Below are 12456 nucleotides of genomic sequence, written 5' to 3'. Positions count from 1 at the left end.
TTCTCAATATAGCACGTTCTGATTTACACTTTCGTGTTCGCGTTTCATTTGCCGCGTATTGTACGCGTCGAAAGTTCTATTTTTTTCTTAAACCTGGATGTTTGTTTACATTAAGCGAAGACGAAAAATACCACAGGAGGAAAGCCTCGCCCTTTCCAACTGTTTTGTTTAAACGGAAAGCAACATTAGAGAACTGCGATCGCCGCCATAAAGGACACAGTAGATAAAACCCGCGCTCCTGTAGCACACAAAAACTGCTTGCTGCCCGCTTGGAATTACTTCCGAGGGAAATAAAGCGGAGCAGGTGCACGGGCTCTCAACTACCGCACACAATTTTTCGGAATTGCGTGGCCGACGACGCATAATTCTCTTTTTCCCGTCATAATGCTCTCTGTCGAGAGCTTCGCCCTCACAAAAAAAAAAGCCCGCTTCTTTCATCGCCCGGATGCTCTCCGGACGACGAAACTTTCACACGCTGTTTCTCCTCAGTCCTTTCAGTAATACTGTGGAAGCTTTCCTTTTTTCATTGATTTTCACAAAAATGTTCTCCGTGCGCTTAATTCCGGGTGGACGCTCCATGAATGGGACATTACAAAAGAAACAGAGAGTGCGTGCTCTGAGTGTTGGGGCGATGCGATAAATGGTGGTGTAACCAAAATGTTATTCGCTCGAAGAGATCTAGCGAAATGCGGTGATAAAAAATAAAACGCGGGTGCCGCAAAGCTGACCCTTGATATTACGTAAGGGGAAACGCGCTTAATGAGCTTCGTCCTCTACACGCCAGTTCCAGCAATTGCGTTCTTACTTAGCTTCTGCGAATTCTACGAACATTCTTTATTTAACACGCGAATACAAAAATACTTCATTTAAATTTTAACTATTAGGCTGAGGGCCCTATGTTACATAAAAAACAATACCGCCTCATGACGATGGGGCCTTTACACTTTATTAGAAACCCGCACAACGACATGGGGTTCAAGATGATATTGGAGCTAACCGCAATCAGTTGTAAAATTTTTCTTCAGCATGAACATACCGCTTCTTATTTTAAGGTTGTACAAACAGGCTTACTTTTTTTAACGACTGGACAGAAAGCGTCAATAATGCCACCGTCAGGCAATGCCTGCGTGTGCTCATTTAAATACAATTAGTTCTCAAAGCTGAGTCGAGTGTTTGAGTTTGGTGGCTTCAACAAGATAGAGGTATTTTTTTATAAACGGAAGGCAGTACAAAATCTCAAAAACAAACAAAAATAAACGCTGTGCGTGGGTCCTTCTCTCTTCCTACCCTTGTGATTCGTCTTTTTGTTTGTGTTATTCCAGGTGTTACAGATTTTTCTTACCTACGATAAAGGCCAATTTGCTCACGTAGAGCTTGCATGTTTCGAAGTCGCGCATTCTGCAATCTCGGCAAGTGTGCTGTCGTTTTTACAACCCCTTGACATGTGGCGTCTGCGCCACTCCTCCAGAGCCTGGCGTCACGCCCGAACTGGTGTACACAACCATGGTGACAGACCTGCGGGTCAGCTGCCCACTGGCAAACATGGCGTCCGGGCTGGCTACCGCATTCCAGTCTCCCGTCTACCGGTACATCTCCGAAGTCCGCCCGTCCAAACCGGTAAGTCGCAACTTTTTGAACTACCACATCGTTTTCGATAAAATACCTTACTTAACAGATTGTGGATTGATTTATTGATTATAGGGTTTAACGCGCTGGCACAACGCAGGTGATGAGGCGCGCCGTAGTGGAGGGATCCGGATAAATTTTGACCACCTGGGGACCTTTAACGTGCGGCGAAATCTCGTAAACACGGGCGTTTTTGCTTTTCACCTGCATCAGAAAAGCGGCCGCCGCGGCCGGAAATCGAACCCGCGTCCTCGTGACTTAACAGATTGTGATGAGATCCATAAAAACCAAGTGGCGGAAACGTACACCTTCCCAAAACCCTGTACTACTTCAAAGGTAAGGCGCAAAAAAAAAAAACAACTATACGTACTTTTTTAGGTGTATACAAGGCGTCTCAATAGCAATAAAGTGACAGACATTGAGCAGCTGTCACATATTAGAAATAGACGTTGATCTACCTAAGCATTTCGTTCATAGCAGAGATAACATTAGAAGGATAGAAGATATTAGATATTTGACACATAAATGTTTACAAACGGTCTAAAAAAGCCATTCAGAAAGCTTCATAAAGAACTGTCAGAAATGAGTGTAAAGGAACCAAAGCCATTTGAGATTGGTGGTTAACACTGTGGGCATCCCCGAACCCACTGGGTCACTCTGGTTGCGCAATTGTGCCTGCATGACTACCTACACCGATAGTTAAACGGAGCCTGACAGAAAATGTCATGCCCTTTCGATGCATACTTCATGGCATTCCTCTGCCCTCGCAGGTGACAATTCTGGGTCACGTCGCCCCGTACAGCCTGCATCCCTGGACGCTGGTGGCCTTCTTCGACAGTCAGGACCACTTTTTGGGCGGCGACGGCGACAGCAGCGGTCACGCCGACGAAAAAGACCTGGCGCTGCGCGACGCCGTGCGAGAGATGGCGCTGCGATTCATGCGCTCCGGCGGACGTTCGGTGCCCGTGGCGGACTGGATGCGCTACCCCAAGACGGTGGCCCTCCTCAGGCAGGCCAACGCCACGTGGGACGTCATGTCAGGAGCCACGTACAAGAAGACGGAGTGCAAATTTTGGACCTCAGAAGGACTCACTCAGTACGCGTGGATCAGCTAAGCACGCACGGCACAAGACGTCACACCACATCCGTCAAGATGGTTTCAGGCCGTTCTTTTTTTGCGAATGGATTTTTTTCATGGCTTTTTTTAAATCGCCCTGCACCTACAGCGCCGTGTTGAAAAGAATGATGAAGGGGGGTGTAGGTGTGGAACGAACATCTGTTCTGTATAAGGCACTGTTAATTAAGGGTATATTGTTTGAGCTGCCACAATTCTTGAACATGGCAATTTTTATTTTCTTCCTGAAAGCCCCCAAATAAACTTCTCTCTGGTTAAGTAGAGAATGATGATGAAAAAATAAATTAGTCACTGCCATGAGGAAATGCTGTGGGAGGTTTACTGTGGCATGGTACAGGACAGTTAATAAAGTAAAACTTTGCTTGCCTTCAGTATACCCAAGCGATTTACTAATTTAATAGCCCGCAGAAATACCGGTCCCAAACGCGAAAATGCGCAACTTTAGCGCAAAAAGCCAAAAGTGAGATAGTAAAAATCAATAATGACCTACTGAATACAGGGCTTATTCTAGGCAGCCCTGGATTAATTTAATGCGAATGAGAACAGCAGTGGGCAAACAACAAGGTAACAGATCCGCCAGTGAGAAAGGTAGGAAACGTCCAATGCCTCTGCAGTGGTATAAGCATCTCACGATAAAAATACCCCCCGGGCCGAAACTGTTTCTGCCATTTCCAGTGACAATAGAAACAAACGGTCGTCTTGTTTGCGTGTATTGCGTCATTGTATACCCAGATATAACTTACATAGTACAGACGTCTGCCCGAAGGCTTATAAAGAAGGCGCTCACAAACTGGGCCCTAAGAGTCATGTTAAATCTGACTGCATACATGCCACAAGAAAATGACGTACATGTAAAATTTCCTTTGAGGTATAATAACAATATCGAGTAAAGCTATGATCAAAAGTGAGTGCACGTTACCGTGTTTTATGTAGCTGTATATTTATAATTTCACCTAATAATAAACAGTGCCCCGAAGAGTTAGAACTCGAGGAAAGCACGGGTATGAAACGATAAAGAAGCTATGCCAGTCGAGAAAGTCTCCGTGGATGCGTGAAACAAGAGGAGCCTAAACAACGATGTGTCCATTCTCACGTGAGAAGACTGCGTGACATGTGCCTTAGGAAGACGCTTCCTGGCCGCTACTGTGTTTGAAATCTCTGCAAACGACAAGTGTGCCGCGGTGCAAATTCTGATCTCGTGCCCGTGGCCTTGAAAGATGCGCCGGTGTTCTTCAGTCATCGTCACCAAAATCGTGTTCTGGTCGCCGATTCCAAGGAGGTCGTGAACTTAACTCCGTACGTGTGTGTTTGTGTGTGTGTCCCGACAGTGGAGGAACTACTGACGCATATAATGGCCGGTGTGTGCGGCCGTCCGTTGTGGCCGCGATGGCTGGTGACTCACGAAATACTTGGTGTGAACTGAATTCTGTGTGCCATATTTAAACTGTGGTGTTCCGACGACGTTTCCTCTCGTAGCATAGAATAAGTCATCGATATCGATACGGATACCTCATTAGGTACTTCATTTTTGCCTATCTACGTAATTTTTCTCCCCTTTAGAAGCTTAAAAATTCTGCTTAGAAAGTCAGCATGAGAGTTTTCTACCCTCTACAGTTTATTTTTTTTTTAAAGGCTGGTCATACTGAAATAGAAAGGTATGTCAAAAGAAGTGCTTAACTGTCGATGATTTTACCAGTTCGATTGTAGTTAAAAATGATGGCTTGTCTGCAATATTGAGGGTCGTGTTGCGTCCTTTAACGTTATTCTTGTGCTGATGACACCTCAAAATACCCAAATCTTCAGTTAGAAGTAGCCACACGCTCTTAAAATCACCGCAGGTGGGCCTCACAACAACAAACAACATTTGAGACCGGCCAATTATCGTGACCAAATGTGCAAATTTGGCGATTGACTAGTCCCAGCATGAGCGAAAAATTGTTTTCCCAGTGCAGGCGCTATCTTTTTTTTTTTTTGCTCTAATCGCATGCTGGGGCCTCGTCATTGGCGAAATTTGCACATTTCGTCACGATAATTGGTCGCTCTCAAGTGTTGTGATGAAGCCCACCTGAGGTTATTTTAAGAGTACGACTGAAATGACAAGATTCAAACAAAACGAAAAATCATTTTGCGAAAAAACATCAGTGAAGATTATTCTTCCTCAGTATTTGGGAAAAGAACTTATGAAACTTTTCTTTAAATTATGGTTTTGCTTTTTAACACTCTCTCACATTATGCAGGCACCCAACCAAGCAAGAACCACTGCTAGTATTTTTGCCTAGAATAAAATGCCTGCGAAGTGTTCGTTGCCAAGTCTCTACGTGAGCAAAATATTCTAATTAAAAATCGCCCCAACGATTACGCGTAAACGGCTTGAAATATTGTAAGTTCGTAGCGCGTAAGCTGACTGCGCCTCTGGATATAATAACTGACTACAGTACGAAATTTAGACGTACGGTGAGCAGACGACCATAAATTACTTTCCATTTAACTATTATTATCGCTCGCAATAGATGCAAAATTACTTAAACGCACACGCACAACGAGCCATGTAAGAGACATCAATAAATGGAATACGACTAGGACAAAATAACCTAATCGGGAATGCATTTAAAAAAAGCTAAGACGAAGCGATTAGTTCGTGAACCGACTATTCAAACACTTTTGTCTTCGGGGAAACAGACTGTAAGACAAGAAGCCTATCAGACTGTCGATAAGCCGGTTTGTTTTTAAGAATAGTAGATGGAAAGATTCACGGGTTAGAAAGGATGGATCAATTGAGAAGTTTGTTTGACACTTTCGAATGGTAATCTGTTTTTGCTGCAAATGTAGTTAAAATAATCTTAGCTTACTTACTACTTTCTCTTTCTGTGAACTGAGTCATTACAAAAATGTTAACCCTCACGACTTCTTTAATCTTCGGTAACCCCACGAAGAAGAAGAAAATAGTTAAAACCGGCATGAATTTGGATATTACCTGCAAAATCTCTGCCGGAGTCACTGTGGTTGCCCCGTGTACAAACAGTCTGCGTGTCGTTCCAGAAACTTATTTTTCACGCATACCTCCGCTAAGTCTGCATGTAAAAACTGACATATGACAAGCCACTTGTGGCTGTGTGTGCGGTGATTTCTTCGCGATGTACGAATCACCGGTAATAGGTTTGCCGAATCTCTTCTTTCCTCTTCCTATCCCCACACAGAATACGTGCAACTTCGCCTCTGAATTACACGAAGTACACATCGGCCCCGTGTAGACCTCACGGGCCTTCAACTCCATTCCGTCAGAGTTACCTTTCTGGTGGCCGCCCTGCTCGCCATGAGGCTGCACGAAGCTTCCATAACACTTGAGTGAGAAAGGCTGCAAAGTGGCGGACCAAACAGATCATGTGGTCTTCACAAGGATGTTCCGACTGTCCTTCTTGCGTCCACTGGCGTCTTCCGTCAGCCCCTGGCTTCCCGACGCTGAGTTTTTGTCCACTGCGGTTTAATAAACTCGTTTCACGTCTGACTCATTCGCTTACTAAAACCACAGGCGAAAATCTGGGATTACCAGCACAGTCGGCTTAACATGTCCGGCGGTTAATTAACCGGCGTACTGGGATATCCCGCGGGTTGTAGACTCCGTGACTGCAGCATGCTAAAAATAGACCTCATGCATGCACGTGATGTAAAATTCGATTTGGGAAAACGTCGAAAATCAGTACACGCAGCTATATTTACAAAGGTTTTGACATTTGAAGACATGTCGGTTAACTAAACATCAAAGTAGCCACACGTTAGACCTAGCTGCATGTCGGTATAACAGTATAACGACACAGGTGGGCGGGCGAGTGACAACTGCAGTAAGAGAAAAACGTCCGTTTCACCAATTCCCATTTGGTTGCGATGCCAACTTGCCCCCTAACCCTATTTCACCCCCCCCCCCTGTCTCCGTAGATCCCCGTAGGTCGTCGTGACCAGAGCGTTTCAGATTGACGATTGAAGTGACTGAGTGTGCATATTCACGGAATGACTAAGTCCACCATATGGTGGGGCTTAAAAAAGCGCATGTGCGCAGGGACAACACGCAAGTCATGAATGGCGTTTTTCATTGAGCAACGTCCCTGCGCAGGTGCACTTCTACACTCAAATTGCACCCTCGACTACGTCACTCGTCAGATTTGCACACTAGGCCCCCTCGATTCGTAACTCTGAAGCATTGTGGTAAAGACGCCCTAAGGTGACTTTTAGCCGAGATGATGTTAAGCTGGTAGTTGGGCCGGCGAACGTGCGCAGGAAAATCTCGCCGAGTGATGACGTCATCGCGCGCGGAGGAACCGCAGCAATTCCGTAGCTTTGCCTCGCCGCCCTCTGGCTTGACTGGTGTCGCCACCTGTCGGAGGCGGGATATAACTGGTACAAGCACGGCGTTGGGAACGCGTCGCGGGGTGGCTCGCTCGATCGCTTGTTTCGACGAGTGGTGCAGTTTTGATGGCGCAAAGAGAAGAAATAAAGGCAAAATGATGATGATGATGATAAATTCTTTTATTAGGAAGGGGAGGACCGAAGGTCGCTGGAGGGGAAGAGGGGGAATAGGGAGGGAAGTAGACCCCCACTAAATCATGCTCGCCAGGCCACTGGCAACGCCAAACTGGGCTAAGGTCACCAGGTGTTGAGGATTTTCGAGAATGTCCCTATGTAATGATTCTATATCTGAATTTTGAAAAACATTATGGTCCAGTCTATGAATATCAAAAGCGGAGCAGTGCAGCACAAGATGGTCCATGTTTGCTTCACACACAGTGTGAGAAAATGTACATGTGCAGGGGGCAGCGGTGCCAATGCCCTTCTTCCTGTCAGCAAGTGTCTGCCACTTATGGATGATATGAGGTGTAGTGGCCGTGTTGGCAAGTACTTTGTTAATAAATATTTCTTGCGATCGGCTGAGGGGTAAATTCTTAAAGATTTGTGGAGGGGTAATGCTTTTTAATCTCTCGCGGTGAAGAAACCGGAGGTAGAATCGTACCCGCGCCATTTCGAAGTGGCTGCCTGGCAGCGAGTCCACGTAGGGGTGGTCGCGGAGGTCGGGAGATCCGAGCAGGAGAGGCTGGAGATGTACAGGTAGAACTCCAGATTGTGAGGTGGCAAGAGCATGTGCCACCTCGTTACCACCCCCGCGATCCCCGACGTGTCCCGGCGTCCAGGTGACCCTAGCGTCAATGTCGTTCCTCTGCTTGTGCTGGAGTATCTGGCGGATACGTTGAGCAGTGGCGTCGTCTGTTTTTGGGTCCTCAATGCTACGTAGTGCCTCAAATGAGTCCGTATATATGACGGAAGGGCCGGTGTTGTCCCTTAGAGCTGTCCAGATAGCCAAAAGTTCTGCTTGTGCAGGTGTTGCGTGGTCCAGTGTGCAGACGTAACGTCTGGCTTCTCTGGTTGAGGGTTTGTACCAAGCCAAGGCCAGACGAAATCCATCGAGAGCGGCATCAGTAAATACTGCATTGGCGTTGTGCTGATTGTGCCTATGAGAGAGGTGCTCTCTGGCTGAAATGGCGTCATTTGCGGGGGGCGTGCAAGTCTTGGAGGGGTGCAGGGTAGGAAAACTCAAGGTCGTTGTTTCGCCTGGAGTGATCCGGGATTCTGTACAGACTCGTCGGGTGTCCCAAAGCAAGGTGTCTTGGCCCTGTATTGTGAGGTGCAGCCGGTTGTCCAATGACGACTGAGCGCCTCTGAGGATGTCCTCGATTGGCGGTAGGGGTGCAAGGTCCCGTAGCTTCCGTAGATCGGTGAACTTGGGAAGGCCCGTGATGGTCCGAAGGATGTGTCGGTGGAGAATTTGCACTGTCTTTTCAGCTGTTTTTGACAGGAGGCAAAATGAAAGAAGCCAAAAGGCCGAGAAGCGATAATGGTAATCAACGTCTTAGTTTACGTACCACAAGCCGGACCACATAACCCGAACGGTGGCCACCGAACGAGTCCAAACATTTTGAGTGGGGCCGCCAGCTTCGCTGTTTGCCCAGTCATCGCGCCACTAGTGCTAAGCTGCCCAAAGTTTTTTATAATACATGTATATTCAGTAGGACTGGCCGAATTATCAGCTTTAGTTTTATGGCTGTTGTCCGAACCTTCCTGTAATGCCCATTCAGCTTCGACGTCAACGCAAGCGACCGAAATTCAAACTTACCTGAGCAGCCCATTAGCTACGAGGAATAGGCAATACCCAGAGGTGCGTTTGCAAACGCCCAATGACAACACACACACACACAGGACTACGCAATTCTGGGCAACGCCGGACGTGCACCTTCAGAAACTCTATATCTGCAATGCGGGCTCTCTGTTGTTCTGACGTTAGCACCAGCGAGCCAGACTGCTCTGCACAGAAGCCTGTGTCATACCTCTATGGAGTCTAAAAGTCCACCTGTCGGAGGATGAGAAGGTCGTGGCCCCAAAAGAAAACTCGAAGGAGTGGAACTCTCCAAATGGTTCCCCGAAGGCTCTGCGTAGTATACGTGCAAGAAAAGAATAGTAATGTTATCAGTATCACGAAACTTCCATGAGTACACAGCGGCGCCTAATTGAACATAATGATTTCGCATTCATTTAGTGTTTACTAGGTTCCTTAAAGATATTGGTTTATATTCAGTGGGGAATTTCTTGTGGTCTGGACAAAGGAATCGCCAAAGCAACAAAACAACCTAACCCAGGGGCACCATTACGTGGTATTTTTGCTTGGCTAGAGTACAATAGAAAACCTAAATTTGATAAGATCAAGTGTCCCACACAAGGAAGGTGTCCCACACACGGCAGTTTGTGCAATAATTACATTTTAAAAATACGAAAGCTTCCGCTCACGCGATCATGCAGCGTGAAATGACGTTCGCAATGACCGGCCAGGCTTTTTCCGATACGCAGGGGAACCACGTTGAGTTTTATAAGGCATTTGCTCCCCCTTGTGATCACTCTGAAGATAGAGAAATGATCTTAAAGACGATGCCCCTTCTTTAGTTTTTTTTCTTTCCTTAACTGCGGGCTCGCCGCGGCGCTCTGTGTCGCGCCTACGCCACTGCTGTCGTAACGGCCGTTAACACTTTGCACAGGAGCCGTCATTGGAGCAACTGTGGCATAAGCTAGCGAGGCGCGGTATAAAAACCAAACGCCCACATTGTTCTATGAGTGTAGTGCGATTGGACGCCTAGGATGGCCGCTGATTCCGCCACAGTTGCTGTTACACCACGACATCCCCCCAGCTCCGCCACACAATACTTTTATGCGGAACTGGTCTGCCACGCGACGAACAAGACATGTTGTTATAGGGGCGCTTACTTCGTGATACTCGGAAACTTGCTCTTAAAGAGACCTGGAACACTTTTTTCAACTTTTGTTTATATAGTAAATGCTTTCAGAACGTAGTGAAACAATACATCGAGTACTTAGAATGAGGGGGTCAAAGAGTACCTCACCCGAAAATTAATGTTCTATGGCCATCAGAAACCTTTGAAACCTGCTCAAAAGGTTCTTCTCTCTTTACAGAGTCTTGGCGTTCTTTGAGTGCTCGACTTACGTCATTACAGCAATGCACCGGATATTGCATGCTTCCTTTCTGGGGCAGCAATAAACGCATTCGATAGCGGCTTTAGAAAAAAAGTCACAAAACAAAGCATAAACAGAAGACGGATAGTTGTGCTGCGACGAGCCAATCACGCAGTGCCGCTTCGAACTGTTGATAACCAAATCTGTGACGATGCTTCTAGATGTGAGGGAACGATTGAATGCGTTTAACGGAAGTGTTGCAGTATCGTTGCGATGCAGCAAAAGATATATATTATTTTGGTATTGTTTTGACGCCTAAACACTGCGTTTTCCGCGAAATTATTTTTTTGTCAGCTGGTAACGTTGTACCTGCCGATTCTTCATTCTGGAGTTTTAAGAAGCGCTTAGACTAGATATTTGACAATTTTCTGAAAAGTAGCGGTGCGAAACCTAAGCTAACTGATAAATAAATCGCGTTACCAGATTTGTGTGAAGGAAGCTGGCGTGATGACAGGTGAGATGGTTCACCGTATTACCTACACATTACACTGCTAAATTTATCAGACCCCAGAAGGAGGCTCATTTTTTTTTGCTTAATGCAGTACAATAATGGAGTCGCAATACATGGAATGCAAAAGGGAGCAGAAATTGAATAAAATTCAAATTAACCCCCAGATTTTTGTGTGCATAGGGGGCATTAAACACATGTCCATTTCTACTGAAATCTTAAATGCCGCTATCGTTGTTCACTCCTTAGAATCTCCCGGGAGCGCGTGCACGCCACTCAATTCCCAAACCTGCCCGCGGAATCCGGCGCCAAATGAGCGCCACCTAGGAGTGTTTACTCGGGGTGAAAATTCTGACAGCCAAGCTGTTATAGAGCTGGCCGTGGCTGGTATTGTGTCACGCTATCTCTGGAACAGGTTTGTCCGCCGCGCAAAGCACGGTTCGCAGTATAGAAAAAAATTCGTATGAAATAAAGAAAACAGTCCTTGGACCTCCATATTTTGATAAAACACGGCTTCTATTGCCAATGACAAAATATCTTCCCGGAAATTCATTTGTGTTTACAAGTGAAGCCGGCTGAAAAAAATCAGCGTTACTTTACTTTCTGTAAGCTGGCTCCGCCACATTGTCGGTCGGTTGCACAGTAAAGCATAGCCATTTACAGAAGGAGTATATTTACGAAAAACGGCACTAACTCTTGTGTCATCAACAGTATTCCGAAACAAATTACGACAAATAGCCTCTGAGATGTCTTTACCATACCGCCGAGTTTCATTTACTTGTCATATCAATTAACTCACAGCGAAGTTGTAAACGTCACACAATTACTGTCTGCTGCCAATACATGCAAATCCCGAGTGGGTATGGTTACAGAAAGCGGCTGTAACTGTTGTGTTACCAGAACTATCGGGAAACAGATTATGTGAAAATTAGCCCCTAAAATGACTTTAGCACTGCACGCCAGGAAGAAGCTGAAACTAAAAATCTTCGTAACGACTACCCACAGCTACGCTGCTTGTAACACTTTTTTCGTGTTCTCGTGAAGAGCACTTTTCTTAACTGGGTGCAAATTTCACGTTATAAATTTACCAACAGCGTGGATGCGATAATCATAATGCGATGATGGGGCTCTTTCCAAATGATGCAGGTAAGCAAGTTTAACATCTGAGAAACGTTTTATTGGTCTTGTGAATATGGATTCAAATAATCAAATTGGGGTTTTTGTGCGCCGAAGCTGCATTTTGGCTTTAAGACTGACAGAATAAATTACGCCGCGTGGACGTCTTCGAACGTGAGCTAAAAACGTTTACACCCTGGTGCTTCCTTTTTGCCGATGCGGTAAAAATCATCTCCTGCTGCAAGGAATTATCAAAGACGCATCCCTATTCGCAGTAGCGCAACGCTTCAGTAGCTGAGCTGCTGAAGGCTAACTAAGATCGCGGACTAGATATACGATGCATGCCCGATGCTTTGTGTTTGACTTATTTCTGACGCATGCAGTATCGTACGCGTCGTAGCCAATAGAAATAGAGCGCTCGCCGAGTGTAAAATGTTTATATGGACACGAGCAGGGCGCGCCATGTGTGGGTGCCAACCGGGTACGTACTCTCGCCAACGCCAAGCAACGCTATCACGTTAAAACCAGTGTGTGAAATACGGCTGCGAAGCGGTGACTGGTTTGC

The 12456-nt window shown here is 46.1% G+C and overlaps 1 protein-coding gene across 2 annotated transcripts in view; it reads left to right on the top strand.

Moving 5' to 3' along the window:
- Positions 1-6257, top strand: part of LOC144174228 (para-nitrobenzyl esterase-like) — an 85260-nt gene extending 79003 nt beyond the window's left edge. Inside the window, exons 9-11 of one of the 2 annotated variants that reach the window (XR_013323446.1) lie at positions 1469-1617; positions 2397-4278; positions 5959-6257. Coding sequence is in view for 1 of the 2 variants with exons in the window: in XM_077702790.1 (XP_077558916.1) it covers positions 1469-1617; positions 2397-2741 (494 nt within the window). In the remaining variant the exon portion in view is untranslated. Of the gene's footprint in view, positions 1-1468; positions 1618-2396 lie in introns of both variants that reach the window. The other variant, XM_077702790.1, reaches the window with a different exon arrangement.
- Positions 6258-12456: the final 6199 nt, after the last annotated feature.

This window comes from Haemaphysalis longicornis, unplaced genomic scaffold (assembly GCF_048455015.1).
Source record: "Haemaphysalis longicornis isolate Haplotype H1 unplaced genomic scaffold, Haemaphysalis longicornis Haplotype H1 scaffold_3, whole genome shotgun sequence".
Classification (NCBI taxonomy): Eukaryota; Metazoa; Arthropoda; class Arachnida; order Ixodida; family Ixodidae; genus Haemaphysalis; species Haemaphysalis longicornis.
This window is presented reverse-complemented; position numbering and strand designations above follow the sequence as displayed.